This window comes from Morus notabilis, unplaced genomic scaffold (genome assembly GCF_000414095.1).
Source record: "Morus notabilis unplaced genomic scaffold, ASM41409v2 Scaffold548, whole genome shotgun sequence".
NCBI lineage: Eukaryota > Viridiplantae > Streptophyta > Magnoliopsida > Rosales > Moraceae > Morus > Morus notabilis.
Window position 1 is genome coordinate 94,421 of NW_010361124.1, and position 25,506 is coordinate 119,926.

At 34.4% G+C, this 25,506-nt stretch overlaps 2 protein-coding genes across 2 annotated transcripts; both read left to right on the plus strand.

Moving 5' to 3' along the window:
- The first annotated feature begins 11,703 nt into the window (after nucleotides 1-11,703).
- LOC21387097 (serine/threonine-protein kinase CTR1) lies at nucleotides 11,704-19,382 on the plus strand. The gene is made up of 17 exons (XM_024165877.1): nucleotides 11,704-12,450; nucleotides 12,491-12,741; nucleotides 13,799-14,100; nucleotides 14,189-14,333; nucleotides 14,628-14,731; nucleotides 15,240-15,448; nucleotides 15,898-16,209; nucleotides 16,368-16,408; nucleotides 16,719-16,787; nucleotides 16,898-16,998; nucleotides 17,124-17,208; nucleotides 17,424-17,522; nucleotides 17,707-17,775; nucleotides 17,885-18,016; nucleotides 18,301-18,395; nucleotides 18,499-18,717; nucleotides 19,098-19,382. The coding sequence occupies exons 1-16, from the start codon at nucleotides 12,039-12,041 to the stop codon at nucleotides 18,605-18,607; spliced, it is 2,535 nt and encodes an 844-aa protein (XP_024021645.1). The 5' UTR covers nucleotides 11,704-12,038; the 3' UTR covers nucleotides 18,608-18,717; nucleotides 19,098-19,382.
- Nucleotides 19,383-24,294: 4,912 nt separating this feature from the next.
- On the plus strand, nucleotides 24,295-25,246 carry LOC21387099 (heat stress transcription factor A-3). Its single transcript, XM_010098556.2, has one exon. It carries the CDS (start codon nucleotides 24,629-24,631, stop codon nucleotides 25,040-25,042), a length of 414 nt encoding a protein of 137 aa, XP_010096858.2. The 5' UTR covers nucleotides 24,295-24,628; the 3' UTR covers nucleotides 25,043-25,246.
- Nucleotides 25,247-25,506: the final 260 nt, after the last annotated feature.

The following is a 25,506-nucleotide window of genomic DNA, read 5'->3' on the forward strand; positions in this document are numbered from 1 at the left end:
AAGTCCCCAAATGAAGCTAATTTGGGTTCTCCCCGAAAACAGGGGTCAAAACAGCAATTTCAGGCCAAACAGGGTCAAACCCCGTGTCAACCGGTCGACCGCACAGGTTGACCGGTGGAATCAGCTACACGAGAAAAGCTCACGAAAATCATTCCAAAACCTGCAAATCCAGTCCCAAATCGAGATATTTCAAAGGAAAACCACTAGATCTGGGTTCCAGGTCCTAAAACAAGTCCAAATAACCCAAGATCTTCAATTTCTACTATAGTTTTACTCAAAAACCATCAAAATCCGGTTTGAACCAAAAATAAGTTTTGAAATTCAAAAACTTGAGATTCAAGAGAGGTTCTTTCAGTAATCTTATCTCGAATCCTTCTCTTGACGTTGAAAACTTCTTTAAATCTTTCCTTGGTTCAAGATCCGTTTGATTTGGGACAAAAATGAGAGAGAGAGAGAGAGAGTGAGAGAGAGCAAGGGAGAGTGAGGGAGAGAGACGCACGGGAAAGGAAGGGAAAAAGAAAGGAAAAAAGGAAAAAGGAAAGGAAAAAGGAAAAAGAAAAGAAAAGGAAAAGGAAAGAAAAAATATTTTAAAAGAGCAGTCCAGAAATGCACCCATACACACTTCTGGTTTAAAATAAATTACTAAGAATAATTTAAATACCTTGGAACTATTTAAACTCACACGTGTCAGAAACATTTATTAATTAATACTCAATTAATAATCCAGATTAGGCACACTAATAATCTCAATTATCTTAATTAATCTTAATTAATTCTTCAGGGTGTTACAAGGAACGGGACAAGTCAAAACAGGTCTTTAAAGCCGCTGATTACAATCTCAATAGATGTGTTGATAGAAATGACAATCTATATGAGTTTTGAGGCGTAGGGCATTGTTGTGGTAAGAAAAAATAATAAGATTGGCTCTTTAAGGTCTCGTTCATTTTACTAATTTGAGTTTTTAATTTTAGGTTTCTACAGTAAAAAATTCTCAGAAAATATTACATCTAACTTTTTTTATTACAGTGAAAAGCTCTCAGAAAATGTCACATCTCAGCTCAAATTGAAAAATCAAATCCGCGAAATGAATGAGGCTAAGTGTATAAACAACACAGAGACAGGAAGTCGTTTTGGGTACCTTAGGGCCCGTTTGGTTGAAGGATCCGGATCACATAATCAGAGTCAAGTTCCCGAATCAGTGTTTGGATCCACCAAGTTCCCGAATCCATGTCCGGTTGATTTGAATCAGGGTCTGAGTCATGGGTCCTGATTCAGAAATCAACCCCCCCTTTAATTCAGCCCAACTGCAATCAGGGAACAGTACACAAACAATGGACTGAGAGTAATGACTCTCATCACATTCTACATGCAAAGCTCACTACTCTGCCAGAGAAGCTCCACTGTTCTTCACTCAAAAACGATGATCAAACCAAGAATTAGCTAACAAAGTTCCAGAAAGCACATAATTTGCAACGAAAAATGAATCAAAAACCTAAAATTTCACAACATTCTGTCCAATGCGTAGTAATCGACCGACTGATCCACCGGCTGAATGCAGCGGCAAGACGGACAGACGAGAAACAATGCCGCCTCAGCCACGGCGTTGCAATTCCAGCACTTCGCGTCGAGTTTGAGGGCAGTTTGGGAGCTGAGAAAATTTTTCCTGAAAAATTGGAATTTCCTGAGAAAATCAGGTCGGCCGCTGGGGAGGAATAAGAGCCTAGACTTGTCAGAGCAGGGAGAGAAGTGAGAGCGAGACTGAGCTCCAGCGGAGAATTCGATTGTGGAAGACAGGACTCGCCGGAGAATAGCGGAGGAAAGTGGGGTCCACAGCCTTTGCCTCAACTCGCCGGAGATTTCTTGATTTTTTTTTCTGGAGGGGTGGGGTTCTCTAACAAGTCTACACTTCCTTTTTTTATAATGGACTAAAAATAAAAATTTTCAAAAAAAAAAAAACGCTTTTAAAATACATTTGTAAATATGTAACATAATTTCATTCACATATTTAATGAGGGGGACTCCTTTCTAAATTAGTACTACTGTGATGGTGTATCGATTAGCAAAATCGATCCGAATAATAATGATGAATTTGATGACAATGACACTGATGGTAATGTCCCTGAAGGGCCAGTTGTAACAGGAGGTAGTGTTAGTCGTACAGAGATGGATCGTTTTAGGGATCGCCTTGCGAATGAAATGTAGGTGGAATACCAGGGAAGCCGTGGGAGACAAATTTGATATATGCTTGGCTTGTTATATAATTTCATTCACATCTTTTCCATTTATTTCGTAGTTAGCTTGTTATAATTCTGAGTTATAATTATTTGTATAATTTTTTTCTAGTACTTCATTTTTTTATTATATAACGAATTATATTTTTTTAAATTACACGTAACGAATTATATTTATTATATAATTTTTTAAATTACATTTATTTTGGTCATGATTCAAATTCAGAAAACAAGACAACCAAACACTGGTTCGAATCACATTTCAGGTTAGAATCAGAATCATGCATATACACATCCAAACGAAGGATCTAATCATTCTAAATCATGATTTAAATCATAAATCATAATTCTGAATCAAATGACTCAAATCACTCTAATTTCAATCCTTATACCAAACGAACCCTTAATAAAAGGACCTTTCCAATGCTCAGTCAATAGTCATTACTCCATCTTCTCAAATTTCTCTCTCGTAAGTTTGGGTGCTTTGAGAAAACTAGCCATTCACCATCGAAGACATAAGAGAAAAATACGGCAGGATGGATGAGCTCGTGGCCTTTGACTGCCAAGCTTTTGAGAATTTTTTATGTTTGAGTGAACAAATCACTCTTCAATGCAATTCTATGTTTGATGTTAAATTTAACTCATGGTATATTCAAATGTCAATGATATAACTCTAACTTGTTAAATTCCTTAAATTTTGTTGCTTTTTCATATAGTGGTATTATCATGAGCATAGCTCAATGAATTCTGACTCATCGCTCTCACTACAACTTGTATCTTAGTTGAAAAGAAATTCTCTCAAGTTGTCATCTTTTTACACGTGATCTGAAATCTTATCATGTATAAAATTTGTTTGTCTTTTATGGAAAAATGTGTCTTTCACTTTGTCAAAAATAGTTTTTATCTTTTATAAAATAAGTCATAAATAGAATAGTGTGCCAACCACATATTGACTACTAAGGCCTCGTTCATTTCACCGATTTGAGTTTTTAATTTCAGTTTTACTATAATTAAAAGCTCTCAGAAAAAATCACATCTAACTTTTTCTGTTACAGTTAAAAACTCTCACATAAAATCATATATTAACTTGAATTACTCGAATCAACAAACTGAACGAGGTCTAACTTTATCCACTTGTTTTGGTGTCTAGTGCTAAGACACATTTGCATGATACGTGTATTGCCAAGACATATTTGCATGCTCTTACAACCTTCTAAAACGGTTATTGATATCTATGGGATCAAAATCCATCTCATAAAAAAGTTAGTTTGTCGTTTGGGTTTCACCATCATTTCGGAGATGTTACATAAGTTAGTTTGTCGTTTGGGTTTCACCATCATTTCGGAGATGCTACATTTCTTCTTTTCTGTTGATACAATATTTGAACTTCAAGGTCACACTTACATATTTATTTCTTTCACGTCCTATAATTTCCGCTGACTTATATATATTAATTTCTTATTACACCAGATCTACATATATGCCCTTCATTTTTAATAAATTAAATACATAAAACAACTAACACGTATATTTGAGGTTAATGTTTACAGGATTAAGATGCAATTACAAACAAGTACTTACATTAGCAGAGACATAATTTATGAGATTATAAACATTTACGCTCTGAAGCCTATTGAAATATATTAGTCGTGTTTGGAATTGATCTTGTTTTTATTTTTCACAATTTTTGAGAAAGAAAAAATAAAAACGTTTTTAAAACAACGTTTTCGCGCAATAAAGACAAAAAACAGAATTGAAAATGATTTTTTGATTTAGTGTAAAATGAGATAAATGAAAAATAATTTTTATTCATTTTTTGTTTTCATTTTCTCTTATGTCGAGCACAGATATATATATATATATATTAATGGGTTTTTTATACTGAAAATAATTTTTAGATAAAATTGCCAAACGTATTTTTAAAAATAATTTTTGTCTGAGATTAAAAACGTTTTCATTTTAATTTTCATACAAAAAATAAAACTATTTTAGAATGAGTTCTAAACGCGTATATTATTAGAACATAAAACTAAATAAAGCGGTGAAGATAACAATGTACTTGCATTAAGATAATAATAATCATAATAATAATAACAACAACTCCCTCGAGAAAAAAATCTTATAAAACAAGTTATTGAATTGGCACGCATTGTCGTTCAAAAATGTAAATATTTTTTAAGTGGAAAAAATCTTAATTAGGCAACTTCACACTTCTTAATTTGGAAAAAAAAAAAAAAAACTAGGCCAATCATCACGACTATTAGTCACGGCCTTAAGATTCATCGAACTGCGCCCAATTTATTAGTCAATGGTTCAAATTTGCTTCTATCATCTTATGGATTCCCCTATGACTTTTCCTCAAATCAAGCAAACAAGTACCACTACTTTGATGTTTTTAGCTTAATACAAATTTCCCACTTGTGATCTTTAGCAGAATTATAAACCAAAATAATTCCACTTGTGGTAGTATACTTTAATCCATAGTGGTGGTTTTTCTTTTATCATTATTTTCGTTGTATTCTCGAGGGTCAAGCTCAATCAAACGCCAAGAGAAGAATTATGATTTTTTAATTATTTTATTTAGCTTTCTGGTACTACCAAACAAATGGAATTAGATCATTTATTAGATTCCAAACTACTTGTGCTTTTTCATTGTTTTCCAAATTCCCACGTTACAAGTTGTATAGCACTGGATTGCAAAATGTCAAATTGGTGAAATAGAATATGATTGACTGTTGGGTGCGTTTGGTTACAATGAGAAAATGACTATTCATCTCATATGAGAAATGCATAATGATTTATTTAAAATCGGTGAATGACCATTCTTTTTGAATAATCATTCATTTTTTATAAATATAATTAAACATCAACTAGAATTTCATTCTATTATATTCCATTCATTTCTATCTAACCAAACACACAGTTAGTAGGCAAATAAATAGTTAGATTTTCATGGATATATAAAAGGGAAAACATTTCAATGCGGTTCAAACTATGGCACTAATACGATGGGTGCAAATTGCTTTGTTGGTTGCGATCAACATCCTGATTAAAACGTTTTCAATGCGAGACACGCTGCTAAACCAATGCATGTGATCTCAAATACTTCACACTTAGAAGTATGGGCACGACATTAGCTTGGAAGAAAACAAACAAAAACGAGTAACTGAGGTATCGTTCACTCCGCGGATTTGAGTTTTCAATTCGAGTTGAGATGTGACATTTTCTGAGAGCTTTTTACTGTAGCAGAAAAGGTTAGATGTGATATTTTCTGAGAGTTTTTAACTGTAAAAACCTAAGACTGAAAACTCGAATCGGTGAAATAAACAAGACCTGAGTGTGGTGATTCAGTAATAACGGAGTACCGTGATGGGCTTGTAATTACATGTGAGTGTTTAGGTTATTATTTTAAGGATATTTAATGAAAAGACTTGTTTTAATCAATTTAGTACTCAATTTAAAGTGTCTATAACCACGTCCTAAAACTACGTCCTAAAGTATTTTTATTGGTAACACATTAAGTAGAATTAGGGATTGCTCCTCATCTAGAGCCTCCAACAAACATTTATTAACCTCTATGGGTGCTATTGGGTACGCTAAAGTTTTTTTTTTTTTTTTAAGTAAACAACACTCTTTAGTTTAATCTAACAGTCGATCTTCAAAGATGTTTATCTTTCTCTCTACATATTTTTTATAGACATCAATACTTTAATTATTAAGTACTATCTCAAATAAAACTTTTATAATATAGGTTAGGTTTCAAAGTTTTTATTCATATAAAATTTGCACTGACATCATTTTTTTTTTGGGTAGAAAAGCATAAATCTAAATTGAGGCAAAAAAAAAAAAAAAAAAAAAAAAAAAAAAACTAACTAGGTTGTGTTTTGTTGATACGACATGAAAAGTTCACAAATAACCTTAGTCGTCGATCCGGATATCAATTTAATCATAACCATCAACTTTAGATAAAGAACCAAGCAATGAACCTTCTTTATCAAATCGTCAATTTCACATACAAGTTGATTGGGTGCTCAAGTAAGGAAAATAAATAAATAAATAAATAAGGGTCACATTTTGTTCTTAATGAACTAATTTTACTTTCGGAACACAAAATGGTAGTTTTGCCCTTTGAAAAAAAAAAACAAAAAACAAAATGGTAAGTGTTAAAAAATTGATAGTCCAAATGCATTTTTCCACAGGACCAACTGAATAGCAAGGTAACTGCTTTAGGCCACGCCCAAGTCCCATGCGATTGACTATCAACGTATATATGAAATTTGACTTTAAACAATATTTTCGTACTAAAAAACTATTAAAATCTCACTAGTTAGGTCTCTTTTTAGCATGAATGGAATTTATTAGTATTTTTTTTTGATTGACTATCAACGTATATATGAAATTTGACTTTAAACAATATTTTCGTACTAAAAAACTATTAAAATCTCACTAGTTAGGTCTCTTTTTAGCATGAATGGAATTTATTAGTATTTTTTTTTGTCGGCAGCTTCCGAGAGAGAAAAAAAAAAGTCAAATTTTCATATTTTAGTTGAACTCAATTTCTATATTGTCTTTTCAATATCTCATTAAGAAGAAGAAGAAAAAATAATAAAAGTATAATATCTTAAAAAGGGCGTAGTGGAGAGGCGGTGGCAAGGTGCTCTTTAGGTTTTTCCTTTTATTAAACTCTAAATTATGCTATGTTTGGTAAGAAGAAAAGAAAATATGATAGAAAGTAAATATAAAAGTGATGAAAAATAATAATGATGGAAAAAAAATTGATTTTCTTTTATGTTGTTTGGTATGAGAAGATGGAAAGAAAATGAGTTTACCTTCACTTGTTTAAATTGAGAGGAAAGAAAAATTTTTACTCGTAAATTACTTTTATACCCTTAAATTTTTTGTTTGAATATTGATGGAGAAAAGGGTAGTTTAGTAACTTTGCTCACTTTAATTAGTTGTCTCCATTTTTTACTCTATTTTCTGCCCACTTGTGAAAATAAAAAAAATGATGGGACCCACATATATTATTTTTCACTCTATTTTCTCTTCCTTTCTCTTTTCTCTCCTACCAAACAACCTATATTTCCATTTTCTCTCTCAAAATCTCTTCACCTTCTTCCTTCCTTCTACTTTTATTTCCTACCAAACAAACTCTTAATTTCATATTTAGAGTTAATATAGTTAAGATCAAAGGACGTTGGCATAATTTTTTTATAGTGAATAGAGTCTCTATTATTTCAAAAAGAAAAAACATGGAGTGTCACTATATTTACCTTAAAATAATTTATATATACAGTATAAAGATAAAACGAGCAGTTATTAAAAAATTCAGAAGAGAATCAAGATATTTAATTAAAAATTATTATTTATAATGAAAAATTCTAATATAATCAAAACGGTAATAAAATTATACCCAGAATTATATGGGTCCCACCACCACTTGATGGGTCCGGTGGGACCCATAACTTGTGAGAAATACATACTCAAACTCCTTATACTCTTATGAAATTAATCCTAACATATAAAATACGCTCATAGTATAAATTAATTAGAAAATTAAAAAATAAAATAATAAGAAAAGAAAAAGAAGGAGTGTGCATGAACCTGAAGGCGTACAAGGTGGTGTCAGAAAGTCTTGCAGACGCTTTGACAGTTGACATGAGCAGAAAGTGGGGCGGAATTTACCAACGAATCCAAACAATTCATAATCCGCATCCCAAATGAAAAGGGCATGTGCTTGGAAAAAAGCAACCGCCAGCATTAACCAAGCAAAGCAAAGCAACCCATTTATGTTAATTCCAAGTTCCAACCCCCACACCAATAAATAAATGCACAATTAACACGGATGGTTTTTAACTTTTTCTGTAAATGATAATTTAAAGTTTATTAATTTATTGATTTGAGTTTTTAATTTAAATTGAGATTTAATTTTATGTGAGAATTTTTTACTGTAATAAAAAATCAATGAAATAACTAAAATGTCCCTTTTGTGAGGAAAGGCCAGATATAATTTAGGATTTGTTTTTGAAGGGATAATTTGAAATTTACACTCTGTTCGGTAAGAAATAAAGAAAATAGGAGAAAAAAGAAAATTATAATGCATAGAAAATTAAAATAATAGAAAAGATTTTAATTTTCTCTTGACTTGTTTAGTATGATAGGAAAGAAATAAAATGAATCTATCTTCTCTTGTTTGGTATTGGAAGTGAAACTAAAGAGATTGAAAAATTATTATTGGTGTAATTACTTTTTTACTAAAATATTTTTTTATTAATATTCTTTTCTAATAAAAGTAGTACAGCATTCAACATTAAATTAACTAAAAAAATTCATATAACTTATACATATATTTCATCTATATTATGTATATATACACACACATACGTATATAAAGGTACAAAAATATAGTTCAATTTATATAGCATTAATGCATTAGTCATTTTTCTAACGTTTAAATCCAACAAAAGAGTAGCTAGCTACAGTAGCATGTTATAGTAAATTTAGACCACGTACCTTCAATCTTCAACAATAGAACTCATAAACAATGAGAAGTTTTTATGTCTATGAAAAGTGAGCTGAGTGGAGAGAGAGAGAGCTCTATTTGTCTTTTCTTTTTGGCAAAAAAACCGCCAACTTTATCCACCAATTTTGGATGAAAAATGAGGACAATTCAGTAATTTAACTTCATTTGTGTAATTATCTATATTTTTCTTCATAAAATCCGCCAATTTTTAAAGGAATTGAATATGGTGAGACCCACCAATAAAAATTTCCATTCAATTTTCTTTTCCTTCCCAATTTCCTTTATACCGAATAAGTTAACTTATCAATTTTCGTCCTAAAATCCCTCAACATTTTCTTTCCTTCTACTTTTCATTCATACCAAACACACTGTTAACGGTGTATTTAGTAGGGTGAAAAAGAGAGAGGAAAAAAAATAGAGAAAGGATTTTGTAGAGACAAATAGAATTTTAGATTGTTTAGTAGAGGAAAAATGAGGAAGGCAGGAAAATAAAAATCCATGAGGCCCACTAATTTTTAATCATTCCAACTTTAGAAAGAAAAGATGAGGGAAAAAGTTTGACAAAAAAAATAAAATGTAAAATAACAATTTTAATATTCACTATTCATCATATTTTTATTTGTATTGGGGTATTATTATAAAATGCCTTAAATTTAACATTTCCTTTTCACTTTTCTTTCTCTTATACCAAACAACTTCCTTCACCTAATTAATTTATCAATTTCCATCCCAAAAATCCCTCAACATTTTCCTTCCTTTCACTTTTCATTCATACCAAACACACTGTTAGGGTACGATGGATTTCTTTCTTTCCTCTGTAAAAACGGAGAGAAGATAATCGCTGGCCAGCTGAATCCATTGTCAAACCTGCACCGTCGCAAGCCAATCCCATTGCGCCACCGCAAGCCAGCCCAATTCCCACCACAAACCCAAAATCTGTAACGCCCCCACCCGCAACCCCACATCTAGCACCATCTCTAAAAACGTTGACCTCCTTTCTAGTGGCGGAGCCACTTGAAGATGAGCGGGGGCAGCCGTCGTCCCCACTTAAATTTTTTTATAAAAAATATTACCTTTAAAAATTTTAAAATTTTACACTTAAGTCTCCACTGAAATAATATATACCTCAATTAAAATAAATATATTTTCTTATATGTTCTCACTAAGATAATTTGTTAAAAAAAATTTAATTTGCGCTTCTAATAAAGTGAAAAGTTAGCTCCGCCACGACTCTTTTCAACCAAAAATGATGTGATCGCCCCCCCGATGAAGCTCCACCTGTGCAAATGTCTTTGCGATCTCGATTTTGGGCGTGGGTTCTCAAGCTTTAAGGGTTACTGATACGATGAAAAATAAAGAAAATTAGTGAAAAATTGTATGCTGCTTGTAGAGATTAGGAAAAATATGTTTATGATGAAAAATATGATTCTAATGGTAATTAAACCATTTTGCTTTACTAAAAACACGTTGATGGAGAATTTCATTTCATTTTACAAATTCAAAAGAATCATTCCCATAAAAAGTTTGATCTTGACGCATATGAGATGGGATGTAATACCACATTACTATGGATTTTTTCATCCATCTCCTGATCCTACAGTAAAAATTAGAAGAATAAAAAAAGAATCAAACTCTAGTAAGCAACTAAGGCATGTTTTTCCTCTTCATCTTCATTCGACTGCCATTGTGCCCCCTCTCCGGACGTGCTCGCTTTCTCCCGTCCATCGAAGCCATCTTCGCCTCTATCCTCCCAGATCAACGGTGGGTTTTGTTTTCAGATTTTTCTCTTTGTTTTTTTTTTCTTTTGGTTTGTTTGTTATTTTAAATAAATCTGATCCGTTCCTATCTTTTTGGTTTTTTTATTTGCTTTCTTATTTTAATTGTTGTTAAAATATAAATTGTCATGTTAAAAAAAATTGTCTATTTACTAAAAGACCGTTTAGTTCACTGATTCGAGTTAAGATGTGACTTTATATAAGAACTTTTTATTACAGTAAAAAAGTTAGATGTGACTCTTTCTGAGAGCATTTTACCATAACAAAACTCAAATTCTAAACTCAAATCGGTAAAATAAACGAGACTTAAAATACATTTTTCTATTTGATCACACGTTCTCGACATGACTTTGGATGGAAAGGAGTTAATTGTACTTGTTTAAAGAGGTTAGGGAGTGTTTTGTCAAAATTAAAAAAAGATGGACTAAATTATCACCTACTAAAAAATTTAAGAACTATGTGTCAATTATCCAAAAAAATAAATTAATAAAATATCATCAATGACCCTTAATTTTAGAGTAATTTTCGCTTTATCTCTTAAATTTTAAAAACTTTAACTTTACTTTTTAAATTTTAAATTTGTCTCATTTAAATTTTTTATAAGAAATTTTTGTTAAAATTACACAAAAAAAGTAAATTACGTGTGATCATATAATTTTTTTCTATTTATTATTAATAGATATTCAAACAGAAAGACAATGAGACTATGTTACTCTTTTTTTAATCTATTTTAAGAAAAATTACAACATACACAGTTAAATGAGAAAAATTCAAAGTCACGAGTATTTAATTTTTATCTATTTATTTTTAATAGATGTTCAAATTAAAAGATAACGAGACAGACCCCGTTCATTTCGCCGATTCGAGTTTAGAATTTGAGTTTTGCTACAGTAAAAAGCTCTCAGAAACAGTCACATCTAACTTTTTTACTACAGTAAAAAACTCTCACATAACGTCACATCTTAACTCAAATTAAAAATTTAAATCAACGAACTAAACGGGCTATGTTATTTTCTTTTTTTTAATCTGTTTTAAGAAAAATTACAACAAACACGGTTCAACGAGAATAATTCAAAATTTAAAGTATAAAGTAGAATTTTAAAGTTTAAATAGTGCACTAAAAACGACTTAAAAGTTCACGCACCGTTGATAATATCTCGCACGCTCCCAAATAGTTTAACAAAGAAAAAAAGAAAACGGAAAAAGAAATTTCGGAGAATATTACCATTACACCACCGCATAAAATCGCACCGCTTTCTTTCCTTTCTCTCTCCGACAATCGAATTCTAGAGCGAGAAACGCCAGACAAACGCGAAAAAGAAAAAAGAAAAAAGAGAAAAGAAAAGGAAGAAGTGTTTGTAGAGAGAGAAAGTCGGACCTGATTATCAAAACAACAACAAAAAAAAAGTCGGACCTGCTTCTTTCCATTTGGTCTCGAGACTTTCTTCAACAATGGCGGGTTTTAGGGTTTCTAGGGGTTTGTGACTGGCGAATTCGGCGGCAATCTCGATGGAAATGCCCGGTAGGAGATCGAACTACTCGCTCCTCAGCCAATTCGACGATGACCAGTACGGCGGCGGCGGCGGCGGAGGTGTCGCCGGAGGTTCGTTCTACGAGACTGTGTCGGGGGAGGGGAAGAGCAACAACAACAAAGGGAAGGTGGAGAGAGGATTTGACTGGGAATCGCCGGGAGGCGATCACAGAGGGAATAACAACAATAACAATAATAATCAGCAGGTGAATCGGATCGGGAATATGTTCTCGTCGTCGTCGTCGACGATCGGGTTGCAGAGGCAGTCGAGCGGGAGTAGCTACGGCGAGAGCTCGCTCTCCGGTGAGTATTACGGGCCGACTCTGTCGGCCTCGGCGGCCAACGAGATCGACGCGCTCGGGTACTTGCATGACGATGTGGTCAAGATTGGCCGATGTGTTCAAGATTGGCGGCGGCGGCGGCGGCGGAGGAGGAGTAGGAGGGCAGTACAGGTTGAAGGGCGTGGACGGAGGCGGCGGGACCGGGGGATCGTCGTGGTCGGGGAAGAGCTGGGCGCAGCAGACGGAGGAGAGTTACCAATTACAGCTAGCTTTGGCGCTCCGGTTGTCGTCCGATGCGACTTGCGCAGATGATCCCCATTTCTTGGATCCGGTGCCCGACGAATCCTCCATAAGGACGGCGTCGTCGAATTCGGCCGAGGCCGTCTCGCATCGGTTTTGGGTAATGAGTTTATTTTTTGTATCTAGTTTTCAGTATGCAATTGGCATCCCTTACAAATTCACTGTCTCCATTGATGTATGTAGAAAAAGCCTTCGACTTTAACTATTCGTTTGAAGTTTTATGTTCAAGGCAAATTTGATAGGTTAGTTATTGTTTAGAGTGAATACCTTTCATTATGGGTAGTTTGAATCTCGTTAGCTGATGGATTTAATATTACTATAGTTAGTTCAATCTTATTCAAAGTGTTTCAATTTCTTTTCCAAGGATGTTTCCGGGTATCAATTATCCGGAATTTCTGACCGTTGAATTTGGCATTATGGGCATTCCAATTACATTTATGCATCATATTTCGTGTTAAATAGGTCTCCTAGTTTTTCTTCTCGATCTCATAATAGATCATCTTAATTCCCATTGTGTCAAAGGCACTATAATCTGGCCAGTCTATATGCTTGGCGTCAGAAAGTAACCTCTTTCTCTCTAGATTAGTTGCATAATTGACACAACTTGTCTAGCAAGTCAACTAGAAAAACAGACAGCGCCAACAGTTGCTAAATATTCTCCTATGCTATTCTTGTACAGTGCCTGACTTTAGTTTAGTTTATTTCCTACTCAAAAGAGGATTTCAAAATAGTCGCATTATGATGCATCTTTTTTACAGAATATAATTTTTTAGGTTATGCTTGGCGTTAGAAACTAAGCTCTCTCTCTCTCTCTCTATTCTTTCCCCCTCCCCACCGACCCAGTAAAGCGGAGAGATTGGAACTATCTAAGCAAGAAGATTAATGCAAATGGTTGCAACTAACATAGCATATCCCATTTCATTTATGAGGAAGTAGTGTTTTTTTTGTCTTGCACTAAGACAGGAGATCAAATATATTTTGATGATACCTGAGTATACAACAAACCTATTAGAGCGACACTTTTTGTTAATTTGGACGTGTTATGCTGCTTCAAAACTGGCCATACCAATAGTTTCTTTTTATTAATTTTATTTTTAATTTTTTAACACTTATATGAACTGAACAATTCTCCTGTCATACCACTATAAAATAATCAGGTGAATGGCTGCCTCTCGTACTTTGACAAAGTTCCTGATGGCTTTTACCTAATTCATGGAATGGATCCATATGTATGGACTATGTGCACTGATCTGCAAGAGAATGGTCGTATACCATCACTTGAATTGCTCAAGTCCGTTGACTCTAGCATTGGCTCTTCAATTGAAGCAGTTCTTGTTGATAGACGTAGTGACCCCGGTTTGAAGGAACTGCACAATAGAGTCCTAAGCATTTCTTGTAGCTGTATAACAACCAAAGAAGTTGTAGATCAGCTTGCAAAGCTTGTATGCAGTCGCATGGGGTAAGTTGTTTGCTGTTCTTTCAACTTTCTTTTCTTAGCCTTCCACTCTTTCGGACATGTGTAACCAAATCTTTGTTCCTATCACAAGGGGTTTAGCTTCCACAGGAGAAGATGATTTGGTTTCGGTTTGGAGGGAGGGTAGTGATGATCTAAAAGATTGCTTAGGATCTGTAGTTGTTCCTGTAGGCAGTCTATCCATTGGCCTCTGCAGACATCGTGCTTTGCTATTCAAAGTAAGGCACCAAATATATATAATCAGTGAATCTGAAAATTTCTTCAGTTATCAATATGTTGGTACACCATACACCGCACACATTACACACACACACACACACACACACACACACACATATTTATGTATGTCTATGTATGTATGTATGTATAATGTGACTAATTGATTAATTAATTTTGCAAGGTTGTTAATGGAATTCATATGCTTTCTAAATATGGTTATGCTTATATTTGTAATATATATTTTGCTACATTGGTAATGAAATCTATTCACTTTCATGACATGTTTTCCGCAGGTGTTAGCTAATACAATTGATTTGCCATGTCGAATTGCGAAGGGCTGTAAATATTGTAGAAGAGATGATGCTTCCTCGTGTCTTGTCCGCTTTGGGCTTGATAAGTAAGCTTTAGTTTGATCTATCAATTTTTTAAACTGAGTAATGATACTTGACGTTGCTGGATGGCATGAGTGGCTAGCAATGAGGAAATGAATTAATTTATGGCCCTACTTATTAATAATGGACAATGAGATATTTACGCTCCTTCGGAGCATAATCGATTACACTTTCTGTTGTAAAATTTCTCTTTACATACTTTATTAGGAATTAATTTCAACATTATGTCAGAAAATTCTCATACATCACTTATTTATGCTGGATCAGTTAGTTTCGCCACTGTTGAATTGTCGTGTTCACTGAGTTTGTAGTGAACTCAGTCAAGTCTTCATATCAGATTCATTATTGTCACCGTTGTTTAATCATTACAGTGTGTTAGAATGTTTCTTCTACTTTGGATATTTTTATACTTTTATTTAATATTTTGGTGGTGTAAGGTGTCGTACTCGTATGCATACTGACTTATGTTCAAAGAGGTAGAAGCATCTCATATGTTGATTTTTATCATTGCAGAGAGTATTTGGTAGATTTGGTTGGGAATCCAGGTTACTTATGTGAGCCTGATTCCGTGCTCAATGGTCCGTCATCCATCTCAATTTCTTCACCCTTGCGCTTTCCACGACTGAAACCAGTTGAACCTGCCATCGATTTCAGGTCACTGGCCAAACAGTATTTCTCAGACTGCCAGTCACTTAATCTGGTATTTGATGAAGCTTCCTCAGGTACATTCATTAGTCGCAGATATTTGTTTCAAAGTTAGACATGTAAAGTAGGATAGAAGTATGCATTTTTCGCATACTTCCCAAAGTATGCAAGAATTGTGTATGATACAAACAGAATACCTCGGTAGAATTGGGTGCCACTTTAGACTGCCATCGAGTAATATATTTAGCACAAAGGTATTAAGGGCAAACATGGCACCCGCCTAAGTATAAGTTAGATATATTGGTAAATTCTTATAATTTTATTGAAATTGTTTGTCATCCTGTGTACAAGGAATTTTGGAACTTTTCAGTCTTCTTTCTCTGTGTGTGTGTTTTTTTCCTCTCCTTTTATTAATTCTGAATGGATGCTTTTCATTCTTTACTCACATTTATGAGCTGTTTATGCTCACAGCATATACTGGTACTTTTATATGCTTAAATCCTTTTCTTATGTTCTTTTATAACAGGACCCACCACTGATGAAGAAAACCGTCGGTTTCCCATGTATTCCAAATCACATGATAGGAAATGCGCGGATGTAAACAACTTTTTGCCGATTCCAGGTCATGGTGATGACATGTCTCGGCGTGGCAAAGCTGGTCGGTCTGGTGGCGAAGGTAGTCCCCAAAATACTGTACAGCCAACAACCAAAGAACCACATATGGGGCATGTAGGGGGCGGTCAACTGATTCCTAAACCAAGCAACAATCTTACCCTTGACATAGAGGATTTGGTCATTCCGTGGAGTGATCTGGTACTAAAAGAGAGAATTGGAGCAGGTATTTGCCATAATCTGTCCTATTAACAAAAAAACCCTCTAGCACTAAACTTATAGTTGTCTAATAAATAAAAGAGGGTCCATGCCTCTTGACTGCAAAGCAGTCCATAAGAACTATTTTGAGGGATTCACTTAAGAGTAAACTTTCCACATTTTCAGGTTCTTTTGGCACCGTCCATCGCGCTGATTGGCATGGCTCAGTAAGCATCTCATTAATTTAGACTGTTCTATGTATTGGTTCTCATCAGTTAAACCGTGTGTCTGCTATTTCTTCTTGATGAATTTTCCACTTTTTGATGTTCTTGTCAGGTTTCAATTCTGTTGTAGAAAAATACGTATAATTTTTTGCAATGATATCCAATCCGTATATATCCTTTGACTTATTTTGCTTTTATTGTCTGGATTTGGAGGTTCTGTTCTCTCTCTCTCTCTCTCTCTCTCTCTATATATATATATATATATATTTAATTCTTTTCTTTGTGATGTCTTGATATATATTGTGCATTACAGGATGTTGCTGTGAAGATTCTTATGGAACAAGACTTTCATGCAGAACGCTTCAATGAATTCTTGAGGGAGGTATATACTGGCATGACTTCTGAAATCTATTAAGAGAGTCAAGTAGTAACGCTGTTCGAATTTCTTAGTCCTGTTCTGATATGCGTATATATGCTTTATTTGCTTGCTAGGTTGCCATAATGAAACGCCTACGGCATCCAAATATTGTTCTCTTTATGGGCGCAGTGACGCAGCCACCAAACTTGTCCATAGTCACAGAATATTTATCAAGGTTTTGTAATGTCCCTCCCTTCCCCTCCCCAGATATCTGGAGCCTTGTCCAGTGTGCCAAAGATTCTCCTGTAGCTTTAAGAGGTTTAGTAGTTCCATAACGTATAAAAGTATTGTCTCTTGCAGAGGGAGCTTGTATAGGCTTTTGCATAAACCCAGTGCAAGAGAGATGCTGGACGAGAGGCGTCGGTTGAATATGGCTTATGATGTGGTGTGTATATCAATGATTTAGTTTTTTCCTTTTGTAGTCTTACACACTTCTCTTAACACGGACATAGTTATCCTTTTTTAATGATTTAGTTTTTTCCTTTTGTAGTCTTACACACTTCTCTTAACACGGACATAGTTATCCTTTTTTTTTTCTTTTTTGGGAGAAAATCATTTGGAGCTAAATGGTTTCTCTTTCTTTCTTTTTTTCTCCCACAGGCAAAGGGAATGAATTATCTTCATAGACGTAATCCCCCTATAGTTCACCGAGATCTAAAATCTCCAAATCTTCTTGTTGATAAGAAATATACTGTGAAGGTAGGGATGGTGATATTTTACATGCAACATCCCCCGTGTGGGGGGTGATTTGATATTAATGATTTTTAAAAATGCTTATGTGCCTAGTGAATGTATTTATTTGAACTGATATTTGCTGATGTTGGTCATTTTCTTAACTATATTTTGGTCATGTTCTCTCGTCACAATATGTCTATTCTTTTAGGTTTGCGATTTTGGTCTTTCACGTCTAAAGGCGAATACATTTCTTTCATCAAAGTCGGCCGCTGGGACTGTATGTTCTCTTAAACAGGACTCTAGATTTTTCAGGTCTCCAGTCTAAGGTGGTTTAGGGACTTTGTTACCTAAAATTTATAATTTTTTTTTTCTTTCTCATCTAATAGCCAGAGTGGATGGCACCAGAAGTTCTCCGTGATGAGCCATCAAATGAGAAATCAGACGTTTACAGCTTTGGTGTAATATTGTGGGAACTTGCCACGCTGCAACAGCCATGGAGTAATTTAAATCCAGCACAGGTCCGTTACTAAAAATATAAGAAGTGGACATACAATACATGCACAACACCGTTTGTCCTGTTTGTATACTTTTTGGTCTTTTAGACTTCCAAGGGAGCATATATAAAACTGATGATTGTGAAGTTTTGGGATTAGGCAGGTTGTACTTGTGATCTGAGGAGCTGTTTAGAAGGCAGTAGAGTATTGTAGATTGTGTGCTGGGCAATTAATTTTAGTATCCTCTCCCATATGGTTTGACTTTTGTGTGAGCTCATTTCTTTTGATTTATATATCCTGTTTTATAGGTTGTGGCAGCTGTTGGTTTTAGGAACAAAAGGCTTGAGATTCCGCGTGATTTGAATTCTCAAGTTGCTTCCTTAATTGAGGCATGCTGGGCCAAGTAAGTTTTAAGCCTGCAATTATATTGAGTTAGTTATTGAATCTCTTGAAAAGTTTGTTTCTGTGTAATCATATTTCTTAAAACAAATCATCTTGTACTGCAGTGAGCCGTGGAAGCGACCTTCATTTGCCAGTATCATGGAATCTTTGAGACCGTTGACTAAACCTACTACGCCTCTTCCCGGCCATCCAAATATGCAATTACTAAGCTGAAGGGTCGTTGAATATTTGATTAGTCTTATTCATGCACATAGTACAGCATTCTTATTTGTTTTGATAACTGGCAGGCCATCACTGCCACTCAGAATCTTCAATAGTCTCAGGTGAGCGTTAAACTTGTACTCCTGTTTGCAATCTCGTAGTTTTGATGTTCTAAAACTAATATGCATTTCTGTAAACCTATTTAAGAAAAATTACATTGCAATGATACATCCCTGGACAAATCGACCCCTTTAGATTTAAAAGCAATCCCTTTTTGGCCTTGTCTTTAGATTCAGCGGTTACAGTAACGAGGCTTTAATCTTTGTGTTATTTGAATGGAATGCTGTTGGCACTATGCTTTCAGGTTTCTAATGAAACTAATTACCCCTTTGAATTGCGTTTATACGCCAAAGTGTTTCATGAAGTCCTGCTTCCTGCTTTTTCTAACTTTGCATATTTGACTTGAGACATTACTGATGCTTGTCATGCATTAATATTGCAGATTCATTGATGTCCTATGTTTCTATTACTAATTACCGATTGAGAATACTGATTCTTTTTTCACAAGGAACTCTACCACAAGTGTCGACAAGGTCTGCATCATAATTTACCTCCCAGAAATTATAGTTTGCCTCCATAGCCTTTTTGTCAAGCCATCCCAGGAAAGTTGTAAAATTTATTTAATTTAATTTTGTTTTGTTTTGTTTTGTTTATTGTAATCTTGTATGTAAAGAGTTGACTAGAATGAGCTAATGAGAAGCAGCTTCGCGGCATTGCATTCACACAACTTGAGCCTCTTGAACCTGTTTTTCGCTTGCAGGGGGCTTTGTAGAGAGTGAGATGTGAAGAAAAAGGAAAGGAAAGTGAAATTATTTGAGATACGTCATCATTATTAAGAAATAAATTCTAGAAATCTAACAAATCAAATTACAATTTTGTAAATGAGCGATTCAGTCAAAAGTTAAAGAAGGTTCTTTTTCTTTTTCTTCTTAAATAGATAATAAATAAAAATCTACTAATTTTCAACAAAGTGTGCTAGGCAACAATTACTAGGTTCATGCATGTATTAGGGAAAAGGATGATCAGTCAAATATTTGTGTAAAAGCCTATTATTTGCGATATGAGTGACTTGTGGAGGCAAGGCAATCTTTTGATGAAAGAAGGCAGTGCTTTGATAACTTTGCTTGTACTGAATGAGAACCCCCGGTTGTATCAGGAGAGTCAGGACAGATCGTTTGTTTTGGCTGAAAATCGATTAAAAATGGTTCTGAATTGTCTTTGAACAAAACGCATTTGTTTTGGCTGAAAATCGATTCGATTAAAAATGGTTCTGAATTGTCTTTGAACAAAACGCATTTGTTTTGGCTGAAAATCGATTAAAAATGGTTCTGAATTGTCTTTGAACAAAACGCGTTTGTTTTGGCTGAAAATCGATTAAAAATTTGTTTTGGCTGAAAATCGATTAAAAATGGTTCTGAATTGTCTTTGAACAAAACGTGGCACCGCAGGGTTTATGAAGAAAGGCCCTATGCAGTTGGTTGGTGGTCCCCAAAACCCAACATCTCCTCGTGCACACATCTATCAGATAACTTCGCCACAAACGTTTTGGTTGTTTACTATTAAGTTTTGATATATGTAGGTTTGATGTTATTCGACCTTTAATACCTGCAATTTATTCCCTACTCTTTATTTTATTTTATTTTTAAAATCAAAGCTGTACCAACACACAAACATATTTCCTAGCATTTATAAAAAATTACAAAAGTAGTAGCCGACTGACAATGTGAAAAATGAGAGCTATCTACTCACATATGATTTCTTTTAAAAAAAAATACAAATAGATATCATGTAATTTGACTCTCTTTTAACATTCTTCCTCTATAAATGTTATTGGTCAACGTTGGACCTTGAAATGTGGATTTTATCCCAAAATATGACAACTAATGAGTGAGAGTTTGGATTAGAATTTAAAAAAAGAAATTGTTGAACTTACTCGGTGCATTTATATGGACTTTTACTTTTATTTTTAATTAATACATTTTTGTTTGATATAGTTATTTCACTAAAAATGATATTAATCAAAAGTAAATGATAAAAATTTAAATTCATGCACTTTAAAAAAATATTTATCTCATTTTCTCGATTAAAGTATTATAACAGTCAAACTATGAAGTAACACTCCATAACCTTGTATATTTATTTTATTTTATATTTCTTTTCGAAGAGAAGAACACCAAAAACCGTTGGTGAGAGGAGAGATCGCATAGAAGTGTTTGATGCATGGTTTTTTTCCTCTTTTTTTTTTTTTTTTTTTTTTTTTTTTCTGAAGCTTTAGTCGGGGGTTTAGACTTTAGAGGAAAGAGTAAGGTTTTGGACTTGTGGTTCATGATGGTGAAGATGTATTGAAGCCTATAACACTAGTTTTTTGCCCCCTTGCACATACACTTGTTTGGAATAAATCAAACTATATGGTAACAGATTATATATTTTTTTAAAATAACAGAATATCCTTAAAAACAAATGCCAAAATAGAAGAAGTAAGGTTTTGTTATTATTTATTGACGTTTTGCTGATAAAATCAAACCATAATAATATCAAACAAAGTGCCGGTCCAAAACCGAAAATGCACCAAACTTTACCACAGTAAACTAATCGATAAAAAACAACTCGATCCTTTTTCACATTCAATGCACATTTCACCACTCCAAACTAATAATTCGAAGAAAAGAAAAAAAAAAGAAAAAAATAATTAGGAAAGAAAAGAAAATCATTATGCTGACCCAACACAAAGTATAACCGGAAAAAAAAAAGAAAAAAAAAAAAAAAAAAAAAAAAAAACGCGGTTGGGGGGCAAACCCCAAAAAAAAAGCAAAATTTTAAAAATAAAATCTTCAAAATTCACGTCGTCCTCAATCCTCATTGGCCAGTCCCATTACCTTCTTCATTAAGAATTCAGACCAAAACTGGCCCACCAAATCAGCCAACCAGCGCAAAACCCAGCCCAGACAAAACCAGCGGCAAAAATATCTGGCCCAAGTGGGGCCCATCTGGCTTCCCTTCAGAACCACAACGAGGAAAAAAAAAAAAAAGAAAAAGAAAGGACAGTGAACTGCTAGGAAAGAAGCTTGAGCACTTTGTAAAAATAGTCTAATAAAAAAATTTTATTCATGACAATTTAAAATTTTTTATTTGTAAAATGATTTTTTTTAAAAAAAAATATGACAATTAAATAATAAGTAGTAGAATTTAATGAGATGACATGATAAATTTAACTGTTTGTGGAAAAAAACTAAAAAAAGGAACATCAAACCCTCTCTCAAGCTCTTTTCTCTTCCCTCACGTACTGTCATGGCAGATTTCTTCACATTCATTCTCTACGGTCATCATAGATCCGCAAGATTAAAGAAATTTTTGTCATATTTTATTTGATTAAGTACTTTGAAGAAAAAGAAATTATTAGAAAAACTTGTTTGGAGAATAAAATTTGAAAGGTTAGTTTTTTGTCCTAAATCTCTTTAAATGTTTGTTTTGGACGATGTTTATTTTGAATATTATAGGTGCATTTAGCTGAAAATTTTACTATTTGTAAAAGAAAAAAAAAAGCCTTTGGGTTTGGAAGATGTCAGATGGCGAGGTTAAAGATGACAGATTGCGCGTGACCTCTTTGGCCGAAACTTGGTCGCGTGAATGACGGAGGTCGTTCAAAGTGGGTCGCGCGCGACCATCATCCAGGAGGAACGACCTGGATTTCTTTTCGCACGACCATAGCCTAGTGAGGGTCGTGCGTCTTTTTCTTTCCAGAACGAGTCTGAGCGACCTTAGAAATTTGTTAGTCGTTCGGAGTAATTCAAGGTCGTTTGGAGTCGCACTGAATTTTTTTAATATTAATGTTGTTTACATTTGTGATATAATTTTTGAATTTATGTTTTTATTTTAACAATTATATTTTAAAAATTCATTATAGGTATGACTCCAATCTACGTCTTTCTAGAGTACGATGGTGACTGAAAAAATGTGGAGAGCGAATCTTGGGAATGGTTGGGAAGTGGTTTAACCAATAGCTTTTTAGTTGATAGAAGCACCACATTTGTTGAATTGGTAGATACAATGTATGAAAGAACGAGTATTGATCGAAGTAAGTATGCAATTGAAATTACACATAAGCGCATTGGTGGCTCGAAAAGTAAGATTGCGCCAACTCTTATTTCCCATAATTTGGATGTCATGGATCTTATGTTTTTGTACGAGAATGAAAAAGCAATTACTCTGCATGTTATGCTTAAAGAGAACAATGAGAAAGATAAAGCAATGTGTTATTACTGACGATAATATTAACAATGATAACAGTCGTGTGAGAGACTTCTGTGATGATTATTTTAAGTGTCCAGCGCCATTGGTAGTATGTGTTCAAGAGGATATTTTTAGTCATAATATACGTGCATTACAGATAAATAAACAGAACACCGATATAAATCTAACGCCGATCACCGGTTCCAATCCAACGTTGATCACTAGTTCCAATCCAATTCTGGAGGAAACAATGCGGGAGAAAGTACCCGATGAAGATGACGATCTACTTGAGGGAAGTGATGATGTGATTGATGAACGACCTGAACGACCTGATGGTCATCATGTCTGAAAGACTTGATGGTCGTTATTGTTCACGTATGTCTATATGGCATTCTTAACGCAAATGGTTTTAATAGAAAAACTGAAAAATGTTGCGCCTTTGTGGTTGTTGTTCAGTTATCAGTAGCCATACTATACTAGAATTCATTGCTTTAGAAGCATTATGTATAAGCAATGTGTGCGTCCTATCTAAGAAAATTTACTCTGTCCAATGTGTAAAAGATTCAAATGTTGAATTAACATGCAATTTAGGGTAATCTAATGGAATTTGAGCTGTTCTATAAACAACATAACTCAACATAACTCAAGTGATAAAGGCACGAGTATACCAAATAATAACAAATAGTTTAGAGAACTTTCCATCAAAGCTATTTATTTTTGAAGGAAAAAAAAAAACTGAACTGGCTGTGCATTTTCTTTGATCCCATCCTGGTGAGCTTCGGTTAATATAAGGCAGAATAATAACACTCGTATTGTCTTGCATATTGCACCACAAAAATTTTACGGGTTCACTTCAAAAAAAAAAAAAAAAACCTTGTTCTTGGGCTTGAGGTGATGGTGGCGGTGGCGAAGTCAAAGGTGGAGGCGGCAGTTGTGGGGAAGACGGCGATGGCTGCAACGAAGGGGCCGACGAAGGCGACGACAAATGCGGGGGTGAGTATGTGCGAAAAGCTCATTCATCCGGCATGGTCGTGTTCTCTTCTTCAGTGGCCATGAACTTTGGCACTGGCGTCGCAAGTGAAGAGGAGATCTCGGAGGTTCCGAAGGGAATGAGGATTTTTGGTCGTTCTCTTGCCTTCTTGATCGTTCGTTCCTCTTAGGTTTTTTTTTTTTTTTTTTGGAGCTCTTGATTTGTGAGGGATACTCGGGAAGAATGCTTGTCTGTTTCATTTTTTTAATTAAATTCAAATCTTGATTTTTATTAATAATACTTAATTAATAAATAAATACCCATTAATTATATTATTAAGAATTTGTTAAAATAAAATAAATAAAAATGAAATTGAAAATAAAATAAATAAAAATGAAATTGGAAAGTGATTTCCCTAATCACTTTTTTACTCGGTTATTTTAGCCAAATTCTCGAGAAGCTTCGTTGCCGGTTCTTTCTAAGTCGGCGCTTCTCTGATCACCAAACAAATTTCACAAAAAAAAAAAAAAAGCCAAAAAAAAAAAAAATTCAGAGCCCCACAATCACAGTTCCGATGGGTCGGAGTTCCCAACAACGAAACTGTAACAGTTTCCAACTTCCACCGCCTTTCGACTCTTATAAGATTTTTATCGAACACCTTGTCGGCAAACACTTCCGTCACGTTTGTCTTATATACCCAGTTTCCGATTCCCATTTCCCAAACCAAACCAACCTAAACCCAAACCCAAACCCAAACCCCTCTGTGTTTTTCTATGAATCCCAAAGACGAAAACTCACCCGAGTTGGACATGGCTGAATTAGACCCTACTTTGTTCATGGACGCATTCCCGTATTCGGAGTCTCCGATGTTTGAGTTCGAAGCGGAGGAGAACAAACCAGTTGTTGTTCCTCAGCCTCTGGAATGCTTACAGGGGAATCCCATTCCGCCGTTTCTGTCGAAGACTTTCGACCTCGTCGACGACCCGGCGATCGACGCCATAATCTCGTGGGGGTCGACCGGAGGGAGCTTTGTCGTGTGGGACCCGGTGGAGTTCGCCAGGCTTGTCCTGCCCAGGAATTTCAAGCACAACAATTTCTCCAGTTTTGTTCGCCAGCTTAACACTTATGTGGGTATTTTCAGTTGTTACACAGCACTCAAATGTAGTGGATTCGCCGATGTCGTATAATCTGTATGTAAACTTTGTTGTTGTTTTTGTGTTCTTTTGTTGTGTTTTATGTTTTTTGTTTTAATTTTTCTGTTTTTTCTTTTTTTGTTCGTTTGTAAATTGGGTTTGGTAAAGATTGATTAAAAGATGTAACGGAGCTCAATCCACTTGTAATAACAAGACTCTCAATTTGTTGTAAATTTGATTATGTAAATAGATATGTTTGTTCTTGTAACGGTCATTATGATTTTATGTAAATTTTGGGATCTCTTGTAATTGTCATTTTGAGGCCTCCTTTCTCATGTATTCATGTCATTTATGTAAAAAATGTGAGACTTGGTTATTTTTTTCCTTCTGGTTTTATGAACATGAATTCTGAGACAAATGCTAGAAGACCTGGCTGAAAATTTTCATTATCATAACGCCAAGAAAGGAGCTATCTTTCCCTTATGAAAAAGGGGAGTTCATCTTTTTCAGGTAGAAAT

Bases quoted from the DNA above. Each gene is read 5' to 3' on its own strand.
- LOC21387097 (XM_024165877.1), top strand. From the start codon at position 12,039: ATGGAAATGCCCGGTAGGAGATCGAACTACTCGCTCCTCAGCCAATTC. The intron at 17,209-17,423 runs GTGTGTATATCA...TTTCTCCCACAG, and splicing joins TGAATATGGCTTATGATGTG to GCAAAGGGAATGAATTATCT. The intron at 18,396-18,498 runs GTAAGTTTTAAG...CTTGTACTGCAG, and splicing joins ATTGAGGCATGCTGGGCCAA to TGAGCCGTGGAAGCGACCTT.
- LOC21387099 (XM_010098556.2), top strand. From the start codon at position 24,629: ATGAATCCCAAAGACGAAAACTCACCCGAGTTGGACATGGCTGAATTA.